This window comes from Melospiza melodia, chromosome 6 (genome assembly GCF_035770615.1).
Source record: "Melospiza melodia melodia isolate bMelMel2 chromosome 6, bMelMel2.pri, whole genome shotgun sequence".
Lineage (NCBI taxonomy): Eukaryota > Metazoa > Chordata > Aves > Passeriformes > Passerellidae > Melospiza > Melospiza melodia.
Window position 1 is genome coordinate 16,965,870 of NC_086199.1, and position 23,363 is coordinate 16,989,232.

Below are 23,363 nucleotides of genomic sequence, written 5' to 3' on the forward strand. Positions count from 1 at the left end.
TTGCACAGGCAACCAAGATATGAAAACAACAACAGCTTACAGGCCCTCCCATACTTTTCTGCAGTTAATTATATGAACAAGTTGTAGCTCATCTTTTAAGTGTGCCTTATCTCAAACTCAGATTTGCACGGGCTTAGCTTGCAGCTACACTTCTGTTTTTCTTTTTACTATTTAATTGCAGTCTCTTTACCTTAATGGGAAGAAAATGATGCATTAATCAAGGCTTTAATGGGACTACATTAGAGTTGGGTTTAAGGAAAGGAAGAATAGGGACCTGTTGTTTTTAGAACAGTTGGTAGAATAAAAACAAAACTAAACAAAAAACCAAAATGAAACCCCACCAAATCACCAACCAACCAAGCTGCCAAAAGGTACTTTCTGTATTAACACTGGTAGTTATGTACCTGAGGCAAGTGTCTCTGAGACTGACAAATGTAGGGTACTGTCTTTCAAGAATTTATTTGAGGCTTCCAAGGTGGACCTGGAAAGCTAGGAGAAGATTGGAAGAGGTAGACAACTGCAAGATCTTGCCTTCTGGGGAACAGAGGCTCATCTATGTGCTTTCATCTAAGCTTTGGGTCACCCCAAACACAAAAAATCTCTCTTCTGACCTGGCAATTAATTAGTGATTTCATTTTTTGTCAGTAATTTTCTTTATCTTTTTGGGACAACAAAAGTTGGATTCCATTGTCATCATCTCTAAAATTTGCACTGTGCTGCAATATAGCTGTTTGTAGAGAATGGACAAGAGCCACTGACCTTATGACATGGCTTGGTTTTTGCCTTCCATCTAATTGTCTCTAGTATTTTGTTGTTGTTAGTAGCAACAGGAAAACTGTTTTATCCTTTGAGAAATAAATCATGGCAAGAAGCAAGATTGGAATGAATTCCTAGCTATCAGAGCATGTGCTTTTCCTGTTCTCCCAGTCATTCCTTGATCTTTGTAGCCTAAACAAAACAGAGATGGGAAGAAGCTAAGTTTTGATCGTTCTTCCTCAGTGTGGTTGATAGAATTGTTTCCAGTTAAACACTCAAAGATGATGGTGGTCCTGTTTCCCACACTTTGTGTTCCCAGTCTTGGGTTTGACATGCATTCTTATTTCTTGGTTTTACATTGTATTGGACTGAAGGGGCCAAGTTTTATTCAATTGTAAGCCTATCAATCTTCTAGATGATACATTGTGACTTCCCTGGCTTGATTATTTACTGTTCTGATGGCCTTAACATTTCACAAAATTTGGTGAGCTTGAATATAAAACAAATAGTTTGAAACAGTTTTCTGTTCTTGATATGTGTCATCATAAAATAAATTTCAGTAGTAGTGGTACTTTGAAAGTAAACTTGCCTATGCATAAATAGATTGGAAAGCCTATAATATTTTTCTTCAAAGCAAGTTTTGGCTGTCAAGCAGGAAAATTGTGTCCACACTATGTAGCTGCACAGTAAAAAGGTGCCGTGCCCACTGTGTACTTAAGAGGCAGAGAAATGAATGACTGTATATAATTAAAGGGGTTAGTCAGTAAAATTAAATTTCCTTGAACAGCTGACTCTGTATTTTCTGCTTCTGGTTTTATACGTGTGACATGTGCATCAGTGTGAACCTTTCTACCAGCAGTGCTTGTTGGGATGCACATATTCTCTGGGTGCTTTTCTGCTGTCTCCAGAGACCTGGCTGGACCGGATCCTGGGCAATGTGCTCTAGGTCATCTTGCTTGGATTAGGGCTATTGGACTAGATGATGTCCAGAGGTCCCTCCCAACCTCAGCCATCCTCTGGTGCTGTGAATTCTTGCTAATAAGTAGTCAGGGATGGGATCGTAAATGACATCTCTGCATATATGTATATTGTTTATCTTGTTTTTAATATAAACTGTGTAGAAATCTAAGAATAGTTTTAGCATTCATTTTGATTTAAGTAGCTCCTGGTCCAGATTTACTGGGTGCTGAGCACAAAGTTGAATGAGTACTTGGAGACTTGTCCTGACATTCCTCTCCAAGCTACTGCTCTTACTCATGGTTTGATACATTGTGAACAAAGCAAATGTCTGCTTTAAGTGCATAGTCCATTTGTTCCTGGGTGAAAAACCATGTGGTTCATGCTTTTTCTGCCAGATGAATATGAAATCAGTTCTGGATCCAAGATTTCCAGATCCTTCTCTGAAAGAAAGCTCAATTTTTAAATGGCCTTCTTAATAACTGTTTTGTGGGAGGCTACAAAATTTTTCTTGTTTTCAGCTGTTTTATAGAAACCTTACTCTGAAATCTTTGTCTGGTTACTATATAAAGCAATTGACCTGTTTGAGATCCTTCTTGCTGCATACCATTCCTAAATTCCTTAGTTTTTTTTTTCTTTGTTTTTGGGTATTGTGATATTCCAAAATGTCATAGGATGTCTGAGGGAAAAACCATCATGAAATACAGCAGCATGCACCCTTCAGGTCCTCTGATCTTTTAGTTTTATCTTTGACAGACTAAGAGTTTTAGGGATTGAGTAGGAATAGTTTCTTTTCTCAGTCTCAAGCTAGTTTCCCTATGGGAAGGCTTGAAGTACCAGAAGGGAGTTTACAAAGCAAATCTCAACTTCCTGGAATTCTGCACATCAATGCATGGTCCCTTTGGGATCCTGGAAATCTCATACTTGTCCTCTTTATCCCTTGTCCCTTTCCTACCCTGATTTGTTTTTCACCTTTACCTTTTTTTTAAAATAGTCCTGAGTTAGGACGTCAGTTTTTCATCTTTGTTTTTTCTTTCTGGGCTCCAGGACAGAGCAGTTGAAGCAGCAGCATCTTCTATTCTTACAACTCCATGCTTCATCTAATTAATCTCACTTGATGCAGTATTCATTTGAGACTAATGATAACCATGACCTTTAAACTTCAGTGCATTTGGACAGTTGGGCTTTTTAAGAGTCTAAAATATGTTACCTGAAATATTTAAGATTTTGGTGAAGAGTGGATGAAATAATACAACATGGGATATAATGTGCTTCTAGATTTATTTGCTTGCTTACAAGGAAAGATTAAAGTTTGTTTGGCCAGTCAGATTCTGTAGGTATTTTGCTCTGTATTTCTTATTACTAAATACATCCTATTCAAATTCAGATCCTCAGGGCCTGAGTCTAAGGTTGAGCCTCTTTGCTTAAATCATTGTGGTAGGAGATTTTATCCTACTTATGCACTATTTTTCTTGCAGCTGTGTAATTCAGAGAAAAGGGAAATGAAATACTAAAAATATTTCTTTAAATCTATGCTATTTGGCATATAAGGAAGAAGGGGTGCTTTTCTGCCTAGTCTTTCTTGCTGTAGATGTTGAGCTGTTGAGGGAGGTTCCATAAATAACATGTAAGTATTGATAGCACAGGATCATGTGTATTCTGGCCAGTGTTCCACAGCAGCATGATATGGGTGTTTAATTGCAGAGAAACATCTGGTGCATGGGGACTTGATAACAGGAGCAGGGTTGTTGATAGTTGTTGCCATAGTTGTGATAGCTGTTGTTATCCAAGAGGTGTGTTTCCCTTTTACCTTCCAAGTATTTCCTTCTGAAAAAAGTAATTATCAGACCCTTAAAATTTTTTCTGCGTTAATATGAGAAACCACATATATAGTAGTCATGATCTGGACAAACCTCAGTGTTTTGCTTTGGTTTTTATCTGAACCACCACAGGAAAAGTAATACTTCACCAGAACAGTTACTTGTGCTCCACAAAACAACAGGTAGCCAGAGGTTCATTGGTTCTATTGAGACCACATCATCATTCACTATAATGTACCTTGGTGTGCTCTGGAATTGAATAAACTTTTAAACTCATTTCTTGGAATGAAATCTGAAGGCAAAAGAGAGCTCCTAATCTGTATTCAGCTATGTTTTGGGTTTTGGGTTTTTTTGTTTTTTGTTTTTTTTTTTTTGTTTTTTTTTGTTTTTTTTTTTGTTTTTTTTTTTTGTTTTTTTTTTTTTTTTGGTGGGGTTTTTTGTTTTTGTTTTTGTTTTTTTTTGTTTGTTTTTTTGTTGTTTTTTTGTTTGTTTTTTTTTGTAGCTGTATGCAATTTTGCCATTCTTTTCTTTCTCTCTCCTTCTCTCTAACCTTACTTTTAGAAAGTAATTTAGAGCTGGATATTCCTCTCACCTAGCCTGCTAACAACCACTGGCTTCTTCAACAAGTGCCTGGAGGTTGTGGTAGCATTCATCAGAAAGATGAATGTGATTCAGTGAATGTTTCAAGATAGACCATGGTCTTAACCTAAGTAAATATTAGTATTATAAGTGATCTTGATCATTCTTGACCAAGGATAAAAGAAGACTAATCCTCTATTTTAATTCTGTTTTTCTGTGAGTAACTGCTTCAGATTCTGATACTGTGGTGAAGAATTTGCTTCAAAAAGCAGATATTAAAAATAAAGTAGCAAAGTGGTTTTATGATGATATTTTTAGAGACTATTTTACAAAGGCACATTGTTGTGTGCTTTTTCCTATTCCCTATTTATGGCAGCCTGTATTCTTATTTTGAAGATGATTCATATTGATCCATACTGCACAGAGGGACAGCCACGTGTACACAAGGCTCTTCTCAAGCCATTTTGTACAAATGTCTAAGCTTTCTCTAAGCTGAAAGAAAGCAGCTTACATGAAATATCTGTATTTTATTTTTGCTTTACATGCTAAGAGAAATGGGCCTTTCACCTAAAGCATCCTTGAGTTTGTCATGGAGTTCCAAGGTGCTTGGAGTTGTATTTGATTACAGGCAGGGACATCCTGTTAGTCAGGAGATTGTTTCAGTGATACTGTGATGTTGCAGAAGCAGATGGGCAGGTTAGGCTGTTCTTGTCCAAAATGGTTCTGCAATGCAGTTGTGATGTAAGTCAGCAAATAACCCCGTAATCTGCTAAGTAATTGTTGTTGATGAATTCTTCAGCACAGAAATAGATGAATAAGAGGGAATCTCTCTTTTAATCATGAATTTTATACTAAGCCATAACTGTGTGAATTTTCTGAAAGTGGGATACTGGATTTCATGGTATTGAAACTGGTTTTGAACAGTTTTTTCTTCTGAAACATCTGTTTAAACTGGCTGAAGGAACACTAAACCTCATGTTATCAACTTTACACAGTTTAATTCTGTCTCTATAAAGTGTCTAATAGAAGAATATAATCTAGATAACTCATACTGTGCTGGAAGAAAAAGAAAAGCAATTTCTTCTCAAACAGTTCTTAGATTATTTCAGGATGTCTTAAGGAATAGCTATAACTAATGAAAAACTACTAGAGCTATGGCTTCATAAATGGATTCCTTCAGAAGTGTCCATGTAATTGGAATTTTGTTACAAGCTCCATTGAAAGTCATTGTTACTGACATAGAATGGTCGATGCATAAAGCCAATGCTTTGTTAATAAAATATTCACTCAGTAATAATTTGATTTAAAAGTTTGTTGCCAATAACAACAAATGCCAATGACTTAGCAGATAAGAGACTCAGTAAATAAGAAAATAAGAAAATTCTGCTTTGCAGTGGCCTTTATGGTTTGCAGTCTGTGACCTGCTGTTTTCAAGTGTTAGTCATCAGCAGCTGCCCCAGAGCAGCACCTCTGCCACGAAAGCCAGTCTGACAGTAACTCTGCCTCTGTCTCTCATGGTGCTGTGTCTCATGATCTGCAGCAGTGCTACAGGGAAGGGCTGAGCTGTGCTGGGTATGAGTGACCTGGAAGAGCAGCTTTTGTTTTGCTGCTCAGACCTGGGTGTAAGCTGCAGCTGCTGTTTTCTCCTCTCCCACGTTTGCTTTGAAGGAAAGTATGGGCACTGCATGTCACTGCACTGTGACTGTCTCTAGCTCTGTGTGGATCATTAGCTTCTCTGAGGGGCATCAAGGATGGGAAAAAAAATACCTGGCTCCTATAGACTGCTTTGATTCCCCTCTTAAGGTGCCAGGATAGTTTTAGAGTATGTGCCAGTTTGAACTTAAGGCTTTGTTCGTGCTTGTGTCCTGTCTTTAGAAACATTACATTACTAAAGTTTTCAAGTCATTATCAGGGAAGTGAAGCTTATCTTAGGGTCAAGGTGGGAGGATGAGAGAGGAAAAGGAGAGAGAGGATACATTAAATTTTCCAGAGGTGGCTTCTTGTTTCTCTCCTTTTCCTTTCCACACTGTGAGAAATTCTGCAATGTATAAGAGAGGAATAATCTTACAAACTTGCTGTAGAGTGCTAGATTTATGTCTAGCACTGTCTTGTTCTATTGTGGCCCCACAAATGGGTGAGAAGATGCTCTTCCTCTTTCTGTGGTGTAGCTGATATGGCTGCACTTTGCTCTTGCATGTGCCAGTGCTGTTGTTTGGTTACTTTTCCCCATTACTAGTAGAGATGATTTCAGCACCTTGTTTTACAAATCCTCATGCCTCAAGGTATGCATTTTCATACCTAGCAGTGAGAAGTTTATTTTCTTTTTATTTGGTGCCTGACCTGTTCTTTGGCTCATGTGTCGTAAGAATCCAAACTAGTTGTTTCACATGTCTCCTTGACATTTTTCAGTTTATATAAACAAAACATACCTGGCAGCTGGTGCTGTTCTTAGCTCAACAGTACAGTTGTTCTTACCTCTTTCTCCACAGAGACAGATCTACTGTATTTAACTTCAGTAAAGAAATGCTTGTTACAGGAGCATGGACCAGAGCAGTTTTTAGGACCTTCTTGAAGGGTTGCATGTGAGAATGAAATGTAAATGTGATACTTTCTTCTTTGGCACTTCTGAAGTTCTGCTATTTGAAGTGTTCAAGAATGTCAGTGATAGACCTCACTCTTTCCAGTGTAAACAGCCTTGGTGGTATTTCAGCTCCTGAACCAAAGCACTTGTTTTAGAGTGTCATTTAGATTCCTTGCTATGTTTGACAATCTTGTTTCCTCGACCATCTTTGGAAATGGAGCTTGCTCAGTGAAGCATTAAACTGGGTAAAAGAAAAGAGAAATGTTACTTGTTAAGTGAAATACTTTGGTTTCCCTAAGTACAGATCAGAGAGAAAGTATCAACTTGCAAATCCCTTAAAACATAAAGTAACTAGTTTGACATATTTTCACCCTTTTAAAAAGTTGCCACTGCAATTTTGTTGCCAATTAACAAAATTAATCTTCATTGTTCTTCTCCCAAGTGGGACATTACCATGCTGACCTAAAGTATTATGTTCAAGTTTCACTCCTGTTTGTTAATCTCCTTTTTAAAGGGACTCATAAACAAAAATTGTTTACTCAGAACAAGACTCTGAAGTCTTCTGAATATTATGAGTAAAATACCTGTCCTGAAAGGACCTGCCAGTGATTGACTTTTTGAAAGGCAATTAACTGCATACAGTGAACTGAAGTTCAGTTTTGTAAGTTTGGAGTGGGCCTCTGATCTCTGAGAGCCTTTCACACAGCCCATATTAAACTCCTTGAACCAAACTAACCTTCTTTGAATTGCTGTACAGAATCAGTTGTCTGTTTTTTTGAGGAGGAAGGGGAGAATACTGACTTGAGGTTAATGTTTTAATTCTTTTTATCTTAGAACACAGGAGACTTGATTCTACAGTGAATCAGGCAGGGAAAAGATAAATTGAAAAGTAAAACAAAATATCATGTGATGTGATAAACCCAAATACTTAATGTTGTGTTTGCTTTGGTTAGTTTGTGTTTAAATCCAGGCAATGTTAGTGAAATAAAATTATTTCTAATACTTCCTGTGTTTGTTGTTTTTACAGATGACATGGCAGAGCTTCTTCTTGGGGAATCCAAACTAGAACAATATTTGAAGGAAAATACTCTTAAACACAGTAACAGTCCCCGGGGCCCCCAGCCAAAGCTGACCGAGGTCAGGAAACATCTCACGGCAGCACTTGATAGGGGGAATCTCAAGGTATGTAAGTCGGCCTGAGCAAGAATTAGAAAAATTGGCATTGATTGAAGTATTGAGGAAAGGTTCCTTAAATTATATTTGCAGATTCTGAAAGTGAGATTAATACAAGAGAGCATTTTCTGTCAGAATCTTCTAATGTTCATAACCATTCTGGTCCTTGTTTTACTTAACTGTTGTTGTAGCTACTATGTCAGCTTACCTTTTCTGTACTCAACATCCATCTTTTCAGAGATCAAAAGAAGCTTTGTGTACACTCATCTGTAACATTTTGTTTTCAGTGGCTTCTGGGAGTATTAATTTCTCTTTCTTTTCTCTCTTCATTCCTACTTTAATTCTTTTTTTCAAGACATTTATTCTGCCCTGATACTTTGAAATGATGTGAATTAAATATGTAGGCTGTGGAACATATATCATTAAGTTTTGATGCTATGTTATTTTCAACTGTGCTTGTGTTAGAAAAAGAAGTCATATGAGGAGCTGTAATGATAGGCTGCCTTTAAATAGTTTTATCACCTGGAAAAGCTGTTTTCCAACTGAGAGGTATTTCTGGTACCAGTGTAAATACCCATGTGAATATCTAAAATGGCTGGTAAAATGCTTTTCAGTAGCTTGCTGGAATGAGATTTAGTGAATTCCCCCCTACTTCAAGCTTCTCAAATATTACACAAGACAGGATTTTGTTAATTTGTTGCTCTGTTAGAAGAAATATTCTGGGGGTGAGAGAAAACATACCTAATAATTATCAGAAAGAATTAGGTGTGTTTTCTTAGGGAAAACCCTTTCTTATTTCTCTTCCTTCTAGCCAGAATTCCTACAAGAAGCCAACCTAATAATGGCCAAATTAAACTATGTGGAAGGTGATTACAAAGAAGCTCTGAACACATATGCTCGAGTTGGTGTTGATGACTTGCAGCTGACTGCAGTGGCACCGTATCGGCTACGGATGATTGCTGAAGCGTATTCTACAAAGGGTAAGAGGGCTCTTTCCAGTATCATCATGTGGAAGTAGTTTTTAAAAGTTAATTTATATCTTGTCCAAAGATGAAGAATCTTTTTAGTTTGAATGTCATCTGGACAGTAGTGGAGTGCCATATTCATAGATAAAATAAGAGAATGGTCTGGGTCCTTTAAATTATTCCGAGTTTGTGATAGTTGACAAGATTTTTACCTCAATTAATATTCTAACTGTGATATCACTGTACTGTGATCTCATCAAATTTTTTGAGTGTATGTATTTAAAAGTCCTCTCATAAATGTATAGTAGCTGTGGCTAGTTGCCAAAAATTAAGGGCTACAAAATGCAGTGCATTTTTGTGCTGGCTGTGGGCAGAATGGAGAACTTTGATTCACAATGATGCCTTTTACTGAATGTTAAAATGCTCAGCCTAAGCTAGGTTGCATAGTTAAATTGCCACTTAATTGAGAAGAGTATTAATAACATGATAAGTGACTTAAAGCAATTAATCAGTTGTGCACTTTTAATTTTTTCTAATATGAATATAGATTTTTTAAAAAATTCAGAAAGTAAAGGTAATTAAAAACGATTTTCTTCTTTACTACTCTAGTATAGTGAAAATTGTAATGCTGGCCTCATGTCTTAAGGTGGCAGTGCCACTTCAGTTTAGAAAACTCTGTAACAGACTTAGGGCTGGCCAGTGTGTTGGGGAGAATGGCAGTTTCTATGCCGGGGTCTTATTACAATTTCCTGAGTGAAGTGTTTGCTTTGGTTTGCTGTTTTTAAGCATGGCTTTGGTTGCATATGTACTTTTTGTTATGGCAAGAGCAGAGTCAAAGGCAGCAAAAAATTTGTGAGAGAGTTCTATAGCTTTGACTGACGATTGATCAAGAATTGTTTTCTACCAACACTGTCCTTCAGTAAAGGTTAGACAAGCATGAATCATGTCCTATAGAGATGTCAAGGACATAAGGGAACTAACTGGTAGCAGGGACAAAAGGATGCTTTGTAAGTCTGGTCACTACATTAAAGTGAGAAGTGGCAGTGTAGGGGAAATTCTTGTATATGATGTAAATCTGCTCAGTTTTCTCAAACAGCATCTCTGTGGGCTTTGGAGCAGTGTCTGCTTTGGGTACACTTCCACTCAGGGTTGTGGATTTTGGCTGTTCTTTTTGTTTTGTTTTTTTAAATCTATGAGGATGTCTGTTGAATTTGTCATGTTCTTTCCATGGACTTGAACAACTTTAAGAATATAAATTTGCTTTTATCTCCAAGGAATTTAATTGAATCTTTTCCCAGAGCTCAACTCTTCTGGCTTTGTTTTATTTGGCCTCATAAGGATATGAACCAGTTGAAACCATAGTGGCATAAATTTTGCTCATAAAATCAGTATTATTAATTTTACTTAATTCAAACATAATGTATTAGAAAATAGAAAAACAGATACCTTTTCTACTCTGGAATATTTTGTTCAGAATAGGTTGTTTTTTTAAAAAATGACAACAGAAATCCAGCATATTTTCTGTCTAGATGTGTGGGGTTTCTTCTTCTGATTTCAAATTTTATTCTTAAAACATTGAAATCTGTCATATCAGGTCTGATTTGTTGTGATGGGATTTCATTTCCAGTTGAGTGAAATTGCAGGACAGTTTGGGTTGGAAGGGACCTTAAAGATGATCTCATTCCCAGCCCCCTGCCATGGCCAGGGACACCTTTCACTAGACCAGGCTGCTCAAAGCTCCATCCAACCTGACTGTGAACACTTCCAGGGATGGGGCACCCACAGCTTCTCTGGACAGCCTATTTCAGTGCCTCACCACCCTCACAGTAGACAGTTTCTTCCTGACAGCTAATCCAAACCTGCTCCCTTTCAATTTAAAGCCCTCGTCCTGTCCCTACATACTCTTGCAAAATGTCTGTGTCCAGTTTTCTTGCAGGCCCATTTAGATACTGGAAGGTAACTTAAGGTCTGCACAGAGCCTTCTTCAGGCTCAGCAACCCCACCTCTCTCAGTAGATTAAAAAATTTTAATTTTTGTTCTTCTCATAGTAGAGGATTGCAAGACTATGGTCTTCTGTGTGATATAGAATGAGGTGGTAATCACCTTAAATTCTAATTCTTAAATTAAAATCACCTTAATTCAGTCTTAAATTTAGTATTCAAAGTCTGGACGGGTTTAGAGTAGCTGACAACTAAATAGCTTATGTTTTCTGCCCAGTAGTGTGCATTTAATCTCACTCTCTTCCCCATTTCTGGTCAGTGTTTTTCTTTCTCCTTTTAAGAATGACTGTAAACTTTACAGTCTGAATTCAGTGTCTCTTCAGAGGTGACTGAGGCTTGTAAGTATTACCAAACTAAATACAAGTTATTCTTACAGAGATTTTGTGCTTCACTGGGATTTTTATTTCTGCTTGTATGTACAGGGATAACTAGATCATAGAAAGTTTACAAAACTCTTCAGAGCATTTAGATTTTATTTCTTTGGCAGTCATAGCACCATGTTATTAAGCAGTGAGGGACTGTCCATGCCTGTTTGCAAGCATTGGCCCAGCTGCACCATTTAATGCTGCGCCATGCAGTGAGAGGTACCTGCTGAAATTTCCCTGTTTGAATCCAGTTCCAGTGGATTTGCTGTCTTGTATACTATTGTGTAGTGGTCAAATACTGATATTCTTACCACTGAGAAAGGCAGAGGGCAGATAACAAATGGTAGTTTTTAATGACCTTAAAATAGTTTTCATTATTTAATGTGGGCCCACCTCCATGTACTTACTTTTCACTGTGAGGCTTCATTGTGTAACCCCAGAGGTGATGGATTGAGAGGGATGCAGGAGCTGACATTTTTATTTTTCTACAGTTGTTACAGGGTACTTACATGAGCACGTTGCCCTGTATCCATAGACAGTTCCACAGCTCACACTAAGCCCTTGGAAATGAGCTGCTTTCCAGATGGCTCATTTTCCTCCTGCATATGGAACACACCAAGGGTGTCTCTCTGTTCCTCACAGCCAAGGAAGGGTCTGTATGGATGCAGCAAAGTACTTAACGGAATCAGGGTCAGCTTCAAGCTAAATTCTGCAGGAGTTTTATCTACTGACAGCTAAAAAGAAGGGGAAGAACATCAGTAGTGACAATGGTGGGGCGAAAAAATGGAATTGGAACATGAAAGAGAAAACCAGACAACTAAGCCATCTACTGCCCGTGGTGCACTCATGAAAGGGATCCTCTCATTTTTATTATATAAATGAGTTAAATGCTTATATATGTATCTTTAAAATAATGCTTTTAGCTTTTTATGCTGCTCACTGCTTTAGTTGAGGACAGCATATTTAGAAGACTATAGATGAGAAGAGTCATGATATGGAATGATAGTAAGTCAGGCCAAGGATTCATAGACTCTCAAACCCAGCAAGGAAGATTAAATGATTGTTATTTTCTTGGGAATACCTAGTTAGGGAAATGGTGCTTCAACTCTTCCAAATAAAGTTTCTTGCTAGATTTGTCAAAATGCAACATTGTAAAATTTCAACAAATTTAAAAGAAAATCCTATCAACTTACCTTTTGAAATATTTACAATACATATGGCTCTTTGCAAGCCTCTGGTGTGTGGGGAATCACAGGCTCTCAGTGCCCAAGAAGTGCTGGAAAGTGATTCCTTTCTGTTGCTTGCTCTAGGGAAAGTGTGCAAAATTGTTACTGTGGTGATGAAGCCATAGTTGTATTCTATCAGACTGAAATAGCTTGTGGGACAAGTTGTTTGGTTTTAATTTTTTTTCCTGGCTCCTGGCAACAAAAATTACTTCTGGTAGTGATGTCTTCTGCTTTATCCTGACTTGCAGAAGATGTGGGATGATCTGATGAAAAGGTATCTGCTTCTGTGTCCATTAAAACAATGGGAGCAGACTAACTGTGTGAATGCATGAGGCAAAGCCTCAGAAACTTGGTTAGTATAATTCCAATATTTTCCTGCCTTTTCTTCACACTTTTCCTCAAATTCACATGTTAAAAACAGAGTTGTAGAAGAAGATTATTTTATGTAGTTAACTTCATCGACTAGCATACCTTTTTGACTTTACACTGATGTTTTTATGTGTATGCCCATAGAATGATTACACCTAGTGTTTTCTTTAAGGAAGGAGCTAATTTTGATGCTGTGCTTCTGAGTAATGATTCTGTATGGGTATGTAGAAGGTGTTGTGTGGGATAGAGTGTTAATAAAATCATAATTTTTGTATTAACTATATAATTTTTAAGAATTCAAAGACTTGCTTGAAAACATGCAGTGGGACATATTTAAAATACAGTATAAAACATAAAAAACATAGCTTTTCAAATCAACGGACCACTTAGTATTTGCAAAAAACATGAGGATACTTATTTTGATCTGTTGGTTAGCTTTTCCCCCATCTGCTTGTAAATTTATTTGACACATAAGTAGAGGAGAAGCATAGAGTAAAACAATTTTCTGTAGCAAAATGCCTATGGTTGGAGTTGCCAGCTTGTTTCAAGAGGGTGTGATGAGGGAGAGAAAAATAGGCACAAAAGAATGACATTGCTGAGGAGACATGCAGGTTTGCACGACTGTTGTGGCAATGTGTTAGCCTGAGAGCAGATGTATGAAATTGTTGGAGCTGGCTCTCTGAAGCTCTTGTCTGTTGGTCACAGGAGCATGTCATACCTTTAATATGAAATTTTAAGGAGCAGTACAAAAAAAAGCAGATTTTCTTTTCTTCTGCCACAAATATAACTTGGCTATCAGTATGGTTATTAGAGATGTCTTATGTGGATTGAGCAAAGCTAAGAAATGAGGCTGGGCAGGGGAAGGAGGAAGGAAAGACAGTCTTGGGATTGTGGTGACAAGTCTTGGCTCAAAGTAAAACATAGAGGTGTTTTGTGCATTTCTGGATGCATTAAATACTTGATATTTAAATATCCTCATTGAAAGAATTACTTTCTGATAGGTAGGGAAGGTTCCCTTGTTCAAAAGGTTGAGTTTGTCTCTTTAGGGTCTATTTGTTTACTTTCTTCCCTAGATCAGTTTAATTGGCAGTGCTCAGTTCTGAGATTGTGGAGGATCTTAAACTCATTAAGAATTGAAACAAGACAAGTTATGAATCCATGAAGAAGTAAAGAGTATGTATGTCTTTTGCTTTTCATGTTGAGCTTGTGTTACTAGCTCCAACTTTTCCTACTTCCTTCTCTTACAAGGCAAATCAGAAAAAAACTTCCATGTGCTGTTGCCATACAGAAGCATGTATTTATAATCCATTTTAATACTAGGTGAAGCTAATAATCTCCTAGGGTTGTGGCCTCTGGGAAAAGAACAATTAAGTTTCTGCAAGTTTTCAGCAGTATATGAATGAGGTAATATACTGGAAAGCATGCCATAGGCATTATTCAAATACTGTGCAGGCAGTATCTCCTATGTTTCTAAGCAGTTTTGTTTGCTTATGGAAACACAGATGAAATGCATGCACAGTGGGATATTGAGGTGTTATTTTGGGGAGGAGCAACTTGTCAGGAACTCTGCAATAGCAAGTTTTTATTTAAATAGGAAATAAGCTTATTGAAATATTAGGTAACATAATTCTGATACTGCTGCCTAAGTGAGAAGACATAATTGAAAAAATGACTTTATAATGCCTAACATTATGAATTAGTGACCCTTTCTAAAAATGCTTGTAGAGTAACATAGCAATTTACAGGTCTGACATTTCTTAAAGGCTGCAACTTATTAAACTTGATTTTAGTAAAGAAAATGTGTTTATAATTAACACAGTGTATAGATTCACTGAGAACTTCAGATATCTGTCAAAATGACTATTGCATTACAGTAATGAATTTTTGTTAAGTGTGTGAGGGATGTTGTTTTGTAAGTTAGATTGTGACATTACAGAATTTTAGCCTTATTACTGCAGGCTATTTTACATTTTTATTGCCTACATCTTTGTTTGAATAACTGTGTTTACATTTAAATGATGTATGTTGAGAAAGGTGAGGCTGTCTTTACTGCTGCTGACCCATATTCAAATTTAATGTTGCATTTACCAAGTTAAATGATTGGCTATTAATTAGTTCTGTTTACAGAAACATGGAAATACTCATTAGGTTCAATGGCAGTGTCAGGTGCATGTGGATTGCTTCTTTGCAGCTAGGAAAAGCTGCTGCACTTACCTTTAATCATATGCAATTGTAATGGGATCTTGTGCACTGCTAGCCTGTGTCAGCAGACACCAAGCAACTCTCATGGAAGAATGCTAAATGAAAGCTGGTTCAGTAATTATGCTGGGGATCTCTAGACTCATTAGGCAATGGGTCAAGAACTCAGGTTCCCCCTCCTCCTGTCTTGCTGTGCAAGTGTTGCAGACTGTCGGTGTGCATTTTGCAGACCATGACTAGGAGGCCTGTGCCATAGGGAGTTCAAATTTTCTCCATTAAAACTTTTCTTTCCCCAGACTACATTTATGACATCTGCTCTGCTGGAGCAGGGACTGGAAGGAACCCAGGCATTTGTCCTGCTTTCCTAAGTACTGCTTTTAATTCTCTTATTTGAAAGCTAAACTCTAAAAGAGAATACTGTATTTCTTATTAAAATAGACTTCTTTAGCACTTGGGCAGTTTGGTGGTGTCTTATTCTTAGTTTCTCTCAAATCTTTAGAATTTCTCCAGAAACCTTCCTTTGGCAGAGTGAAGAGAGTTTAAAAATATTGGGCTCCAGTTAAAAAGTAGTGATTCTGGCCTCTTTTTCTCATGCCACAGGAAGAACAGGTATCAAGTAGAGCTTGTCTTTTTGCCTTAGAGGGGCTTATAGGAGCAATCCTGACCCTTTACAGCAGAACAGTGTAAATTCCATAGTGAAATAATTTCCTGCCCCTGAGCAAAGAGCTTCCTTGATGCCCATTCCATGTACTGGTGTGCAGCATTTCTGCTTTTGGGGAGCGTTCAGCAGAGAGAGGTCCACTCACTCCAGGATGAGTTATAATAATAATAATAATAATAAGCAGCAATAAAAGCTTTTTCCAGCTTTTAGCTCTAGCTTGAACTTTTTCAGCCCTGCCACTAGGTGCTGGCCTGTTAAAGGGCTATACTGTAGCAAGAATTGGCTGGCATATGGTTATTAAGAAACAAATGTGTGTACGGAAAAATACTGATCTCTTCTATGTAAAAGATATTGCAAAAGTCTGTTTCTTAAGAAAAATACAAAGATTGGAATGCATTATATTTAGAGGAAAAGTGTGACCAATTGTTTCACAACAGTTTTCTCAGATGATGTTAAAAGAAATACCAAAATATTGTTATGCTTTTTTTGACTGCTTAGAGTAATAAGTAGGTATTCAATTCAGAAGAAAAGGTGAGTATTGATTGTTTTTCATCCATTTTTACCTCTGAGTATTTATTATAAATACATTTCCTTACACTTTCTTCAGTTTCTCTTTTCCTTTTTAATAATTACTTTGCAAATATCAGTAGGGAATTGAAGACAAAAACAGCCCCATGCTTTGCTTTCTAAAAAAATCTCTGAAAAATTCTCTGCAAGCAAGAAAAATCTTTGATTGAGGACTTAATTAGTCCTTTCCTTCAGTGAGATTAGTAGTGTGTGTTCTAAGTTCAGGAATAAATAAATGTGGGAGTTCCTTGATAGCAATAACAATATGCTAAACATGAAGTTTCTTTAGAAGGAGGTGAAAAGGGGATTTTTGTGTACAGCATTTGGAACACTTACCATATAATGTATCAACACTTTGCATATCATATATAGGTAAGACAAAGTTCTTTATACTAAAATACACTTGGATTTTACATGTCTATGTAAGGAAAACAGGAAGCAAACCCAGAAATCTTCATGTATTGAGGCAGCTCTCTCTCTTGAAAAAGTATGCTTATTGACTTAAGTGTAGAACAGTAGTTCACTGTTTTTCCTCTGTCCTTTGATTTCTCTACTGGAAACAGGAGACGAACACTGGGGTGTATTATTATTTGTTGTCTTTAAAATGTTATACAGACAAGGTACTGGCTGGGATCATGGAGAATCCTCACATACACAATGCTCTAAGTGGTTCTGTTGGGTTTTTTTTGGAATGATCTCAGTAGTGGTCTGTGTGGTAAGAGCACTTGGTAAAGATCGGAACTGTGCTGTGGATTCCCTTTTGACCTTTGAGCAGCTATGGTGATATGGGAGTGTGGTCTAATTTGTTTTCCTACAGAACTGAACTCTGGGTTTTTTGACATTAAAATGGGTGTGAGGACTTCTTAAAAATAGTTTGTTACTTGTTCTTGCTGAGGCATCCTCATTTTTGGGTAGTGGTCAGCTTCTGCAAATGTGATAGTAGGGCCAGCCTGGTCTTCTATTTGTAAAAAATGTTTACTTGGCTTAACCTTGGCCACTGATGTGAGACTATAGACACAAGAATGCCACTTATTCCAAGTGATAAAACTGTCTAGTGTTTGCTTTCTGAATATTTTACAAAATATGGGTAATTTTTTGAAAATTTAAGGAAAACCTTTGCAAGTTACCATATAATTTAAATATCAGGAATATTATTTTTTTGTCCAAATGCTGTTTGTTACTCTTCTGCTCTTTTGACAAGCAATTTTAGAGTTACCTTGCAAAACATGTAAACTTAATTAGTATGGACTCGTATTTGTTTCACTGCTTCTCACTTTCTTTTCCCTCAGGAGTCATCTTGCTTGATATCAGGACTACATATGTATGAGATAAGTGTCTTCCCAAATTAAAATTGACCCAGCTTGTTGGAAGCTTTTATCTGAAAATGATTTTAACTGGAAGGGCTTAAATTTAAAAGCCTGGAATATCAAAGTCAACTTGTGATACCAGTTGTCATGATAATCTTGAATGCAGAATCAAACAAAATAAAAGTTAAATAAAGCACAATAGCTATGGCCTTTACAGAAAATGCAGTAACATTTTATAGCAATAACCTGTACTTTTTTTTCCAAATATCTTTAAGTAGTGTATAAACAGTTAAAGAAATGCCTATCCCTTGGGGGAGAATGGCAGATTCCTGCCTGGCAGGTGTGGGAAGAATCACAAAAGGGCCAATTGACTTGTCTGATTCTATGACAGGTCTTCAGCAGATAAATAAGGGTTATATGTGGTTTTTTGAACTTCATGTGTTTCTCTTTTGTATAGGTTACTATGTGCTTGTTCTTGTTTTTGAAGGCCTAATATAATGATCCCTATTTTAATTAACTTTTCATCTCTCAGTGTTCTTACGAAGAAGTGGGCAGTGTACCATGTAATTGTTGCTGCTGTGTATATCAATTTAAAATTAAATAGTACTTTTATATACTTTAATATGTTATTCATTAAATTTCATCTGTATTTAAGAAAAAAAATAAATGAGTAGTCTGGAGTGACTTGTTTTAACAAAATCATAATTATGAAAAGCATAATTTATTAAAGATTTCTCCTCTAGTTGATATGTTTTCATTTTGAATACAGCATTAAATTGCAGTTTTTACTTGTGTCATCAAAACAAATACAACACACAAACCATTATTTTAAGTGGTCATTTCAGAATAGATCTCCAAATAAACTTCCTTCTCAAAAGCATCACATGCTTAAAATATATATAATTTCCTGGGTTTAATAAGCATACAAAAAAAGAAGTGAGTGCTAGTTATATAGAAGCATTTCTCTAAGAGGTAGTGTTCTGTACTTCATCAAAGAACACTTAAAATTTAGTATGTCCCTGCTGCATTACTTAGAATTTCTAGCTGAACACTGAGGTGTTTTCATATCATAATGAAAAATTCTCAGCTAAAATAAGAAAATGTCTTTGTAGTGAGTTTTTTGAGATTTAAATATTATAGTTATGGCCATAAACTGTAAAAATAGAAAGGATAAATCTGACTCAGATCTACAAATAGTTGAGTAATTTGCTTGATGTAGGAGATGGTTACTTGGGGGCATTGGCTGTTCATAGTGTGGGAGAGAAGGAATGAGGAGGAGTGATTCACACACAAATTACCTGGTGCTTTCAGTCATTTGATGTGTTTATTGCAGTGCATTTACTGTATTCTTTAGTCACTTCAGAGTTTGGAGGTGTGCCTGTAGGATTAGCAGGAGTTTTAGTACTGGATCCAGGACTTTGTGTTAACTGGATGTATAGCACATAGAGCTGTAAGGTATGTGTTGTTTGTACTGGTAATAGGGTGGTCTGAAGGGTAAAGGTGGCCAGCAAACTGTGATACACACTTAAAACATCCTCTCAAGGCTGAAATCTGGCCAGAAATCTGGATTTGTACTACTTGGCATTCTACAGACATATGCCCAATATATAACTATGTGTTTTGTTGATGTTTTTTGTTTTTTCTCCGGGAATGGATTCTCAAAACTTTCAACAATGAATAGATAATACAGTAATTTAAATTGTGGGTTATATTAATGTGGGAGCAGTTGAAGGCACTTTAGGACTAGCATTTACGGCTGGCAAGCTGGAAGAATGACCTGAAATAAATCTCTTAACATGTGGAAAGTGCTGCTGCAGATGCAATTAATTATTCCAATAAATATAAGATTAAATTGTTGGCTTGAAGGATATGAGCTGGTGGTCTCTTGCAGATCATAAGTGGAAGATGATTTTTACTAATATGTAAGGGAAGTCACAAAAGTTCAACTGATTTTTAATACTTTTTAAAAAAGTATCCTTTATGAAAACCAGGAAGTCTTTCATCTTCTCTGCTCAGTGCAGTTGAGGCCTCCAAGTGGAGCCGTGGATCCTCTTCTGGCACAGTGAGTCAAGGTGGAGGTAACCAGTTGGAGAGTGTCCAGAGGAGATAAAAATGATTACCTATCAAAGAAGCTTGAGAAGAGAAATTGGTTAGAATTGATATTTCTTCTTGAGAGCTTGTCTCTCTCTCTCTCTAGATGAATCAAAGAATATTCTGAGTTGGAAGGGACCCAGGAGGATCATGGAGTCCAACTTGTACATGAATGGCCCATAGGGGGATCAAACCCATCACCTTGGTGTTATTGGCACTGTGCTCTAACTTGCAATGTTTTGTGAAGAACAGAATAACCTTTCTATGAGGATTAATCAAATTAATTAATCTAGAGAGGGAGACTTAAGAACTGGGAAAAAATACTATTTGTGAGAATAGTTGAGCTCTGTGGTAATTTGCATATGAAGGCCAGGGCATCCCTAGTGTCAGAAGTTTTAAGAGCAGGTTGGTCCAGTGTCAGGGGTTGATTGATTCATCCATCAGATAAATTGATTTATATTCTCAAGGTCCTTTCCAACACTTTAATTATCTTGAAAATAGCTCTAATAGAAGTGACTTGTGTAGGAGTTAGTATTGATTAGTAAGAGTTGTTGGATTTTTTTTTGAGACAAGTGAAAATTTTTCTATTACTTCAAAGCACCATTTAATGTATCTGTTGAGTAGGTCCTGAGCAGAAAAGACTTACATGGCCTTGATGAGTGAACTACCTCTTCTAAATTTAAATACAAAAATTACACTTCCTAACACATTGTTTATTTTAAATGTATTTGTCTTTACAGATACTTTTGTCTTGCACAGTGACTGGGTTAATATTACCTCGAGTGCCTTTCATCTCTGTACCTTGGTTTCTATGATCATTCTGGAAAACTGAAGACATAGTAATATAAAACTGGTATAGAAAGACACTATATATTTTTATGGTAGATTGTCAAAATGCCTTTAAAATCAAAATTGCTTTAAAAATTGCTGCTTCTGGATTTATAATTATTAAGGAGGAGTAATTTTTATTTATATATTTATTAGTGTCTGTTTCAGGGGACCATACCTTCACTTCCTTTGTTTCTTCCCCTGAACTAAAGGGGCTGAACCTGGACTACGCTTTAGCTATTAATATTATATAATACATTTGTTTTTAATGCTTTGTTTGATTTTTTTTTTGCCTCCCAAGGTCTCTGTCTTGAGAAGTTGCCAATATCTTCCTCAGCAAGCAATCTCCATGTGGACCGAGAACAAGAAATTGTCACATGCTATGAGAAGGCTGGGGATATTGCTCTCCTGTACCTTCAGGAGATAGAAAGGGTAAGTTGGGGTGGTCTTCTAAGTTGAACATTTAAAGATTGATATAAATGCCTTTTTGAAAGAAATTTGTGTGACCCTTTATTTCTAGGAGATATACACTGTTGCTTTTTATTTAGACTTTGAGGTACATTTGGGCAAAATGCAGTACACCTGGGGCTGTGTTCTTAGGCTTGTGAATGCTGTTAGAGTGAAGTGAGCTGGCAATAGCCCTCTGATCCTCTTTCAGACCCATTGCTTGCAAGCCTCAGGCCTGTCACTTCACAGCTGTCTTTGAAGGAGTTGGAAGACACATTTAGGGTCATGAAAAACAGAAAAAAGAGGGAAGAAAACTGATGCGATGGGGGAAAAAGTAATTCATACTGTTTATAAAATACATACAGCTTTTTATTTTCTGAGGGGTTTTGCTGTTTTATTATTTTCTTGTAGTGGCTGGTAGACTATGTGCACCACCAAAAGCTGATTACATTTTGACAGCATTTTTAATGCTGATGTAATACAATTATTTCTAAATGTTTACAATTATTTCTAAATTGCTTTTTGGCAATCACTCTAGAGATAGCTTTTAATCTTCTTACTGCTCTCTGCAGCAGTCTTTTCTAACCTAACAGGAGTTCTAAATTTTTGAATACCATCACCTCCTGCTACTGAATAAGGTCGCAAATATGCTTTTTCATGTTCTTCTATTTTGTATACCATTCTTCACAAAAATTTCTGAAAAAGTAGTATAAAATTTTGCTTAGCAGCATTTCTTCTTGGTAAATTAATTCTCTCTAAGGGTACAGGCAAGAACAAAAGGGTTTATATTTAGGTGGCAATGGAGGTAAAGCTAGAAATGGTCTATTAGCCACCACCTACCAATGGCAAAGATTTCTCCAACATTAAATGTTAGCTTCCATGGAAAAGTACACAAACCTTGATTTTAAGGTTTTTTTTTCTAAATACACTTCCCCCCCCCCATTTCTTCTGTTCTCTTAGGTAATTAATGCCAATATACAAAACAGAAGCCCTAAGCCAGGGCCCACTGCACACGAGCAAGAGCTTGGTTTTTTCCTGGAAACAGGACTTCAGAGAGCACATGTTCTATATTTCAAGAATGGGTGAGATTTGACTCTTGTTTTATTGTGTTTACTTTTTTGTTTAGGTTTTGCATTTGTGATTTAACTGGGCATAATTTTTAGTAGTTGTGGACTGTGTAATTGTTAGGTCTCTTATTGATAAAGTAGTAACATTTCGATTAAAATAGTGAGGCTGCCCATATTGTATTTATTTACATACTGGAAAATTGTTTAGTCAAAGTATATTAAGCAGAAAGCATTTTATAGTTTTGTTTACTAAATGTAAGAACTTAAATTACCTTAAGCTTTATCTATTTGAAATTTACTACTGAACACTGTTAAAGAGTGATTGTCAACATATTGAAACTGTTGGTATTTATAATTTTGATTTTGTAATTTTTTTCCAAATCTCTTCAGTTATCACTTATTTTAACATTATGCTGCAGGATAAATGTGCATGAAGATCAACAGTATGTATACAAGTGTACAATCTTTATTGTACCTGCTCTGTAGATCCCTTTAGATTCTGCATGGGACTTCCTTTATAATTTATTTTAAATAAGGCTTTGCTTAAAAGCCTAAAAATAAATTCAGTTGCCACACAGAATGAGAAAAAGAATACAACACTTCATTTTTAAGAACTTCAAAACTCGGCACAAATGGGTTTTAAGTACATTTCTGAGATTTGTTGAAAGCACGTAGTTTAAAAACTTGTGTCTGGGGCTTCTTATTTCATTAGAAAAATGTGATTTTATTGAAATACTGGAACTCTTGATGGGACTACTGTTTTGTACCAAAATTGATTCTTATTCTTTCAAATACACAAACCAGAGATGAAGGAAATAATGCAGTGTCTGTAAAGAGTTCGAGATTTTAATGTACTGAAGGTAGGGTAAAAAAACTAGCTGAGTTTTAAGCTGTCCAGGAATTTCAACATGGAAACAATCACTACACTTCTGAAATCTCTTTCTTAAAGTATTGAAGTGGTGCATTAACATGATCTGAGACTTGCACTTTAGTTCTGTTTTCATAATTTAATTGCAGGAGGAATGGAATGTTCTGAAAGCTAATTTTTTTCATTTATCGGAACTAAAAATAAGATCTCTGTTTTCATGTCTGCACAAAAAAATAAATAAAATACAGTTACTGCCAAAATCCCAGTGGCAGTCATGGTTAAGAATAAGCTAAGAATTCCACATTTTGAAGGATTTTGATTGCAGGCCAGGGATGGAAATAGTGCATTTAATCTGACATGTTTTGTGTAAAAGCAACCAGCAGTAGACATAGCAGATTGCAATTAATGAAGAAAACAAAAAGCCACTGCACAAATAGAGTCATGCAGTGGATTGTTAAGGAATATTCAGACTGGAGTGTTTTTTCTAGACTGTATCATCTGGTCTGGTGTGAGCTTTGAAGGATTTTATTCCATGTG

General features: G+C 36.4%; 1 protein-coding gene across 5 annotated transcripts in view; it reads left to right on the forward strand.

Annotated features, from left to right (window-relative positions):
• The window catches only part of TTC7B (tetratricopeptide repeat domain 7B), a 117,568-nt gene that overhangs the window by 7,034 nt on the left and 87,171 nt on the right, over positions 1-23,363 (forward strand). For 4 of the 5 annotated variants that reach the window (XM_063160121.1, XM_063160122.1, XM_063160123.1 and 1 more), the window contains exons 2-5: positions 7,721-7,875; positions 8,678-8,846; positions 20,746-20,876; positions 21,852-21,973. In XM_063160121.1, the coding sequence (XP_063016191.1) occupies positions 7,721-7,875; positions 8,678-8,846; positions 20,746-20,876; positions 21,852-21,973 (577 nt within the window). Of the gene's footprint in view, positions 1-7,720; positions 7,876-8,677; positions 8,847-20,745; positions 20,877-21,851; positions 21,974-23,363 lie in introns of those variants that run through there. The other variant, XM_063160125.1, reaches the window with a different exon arrangement.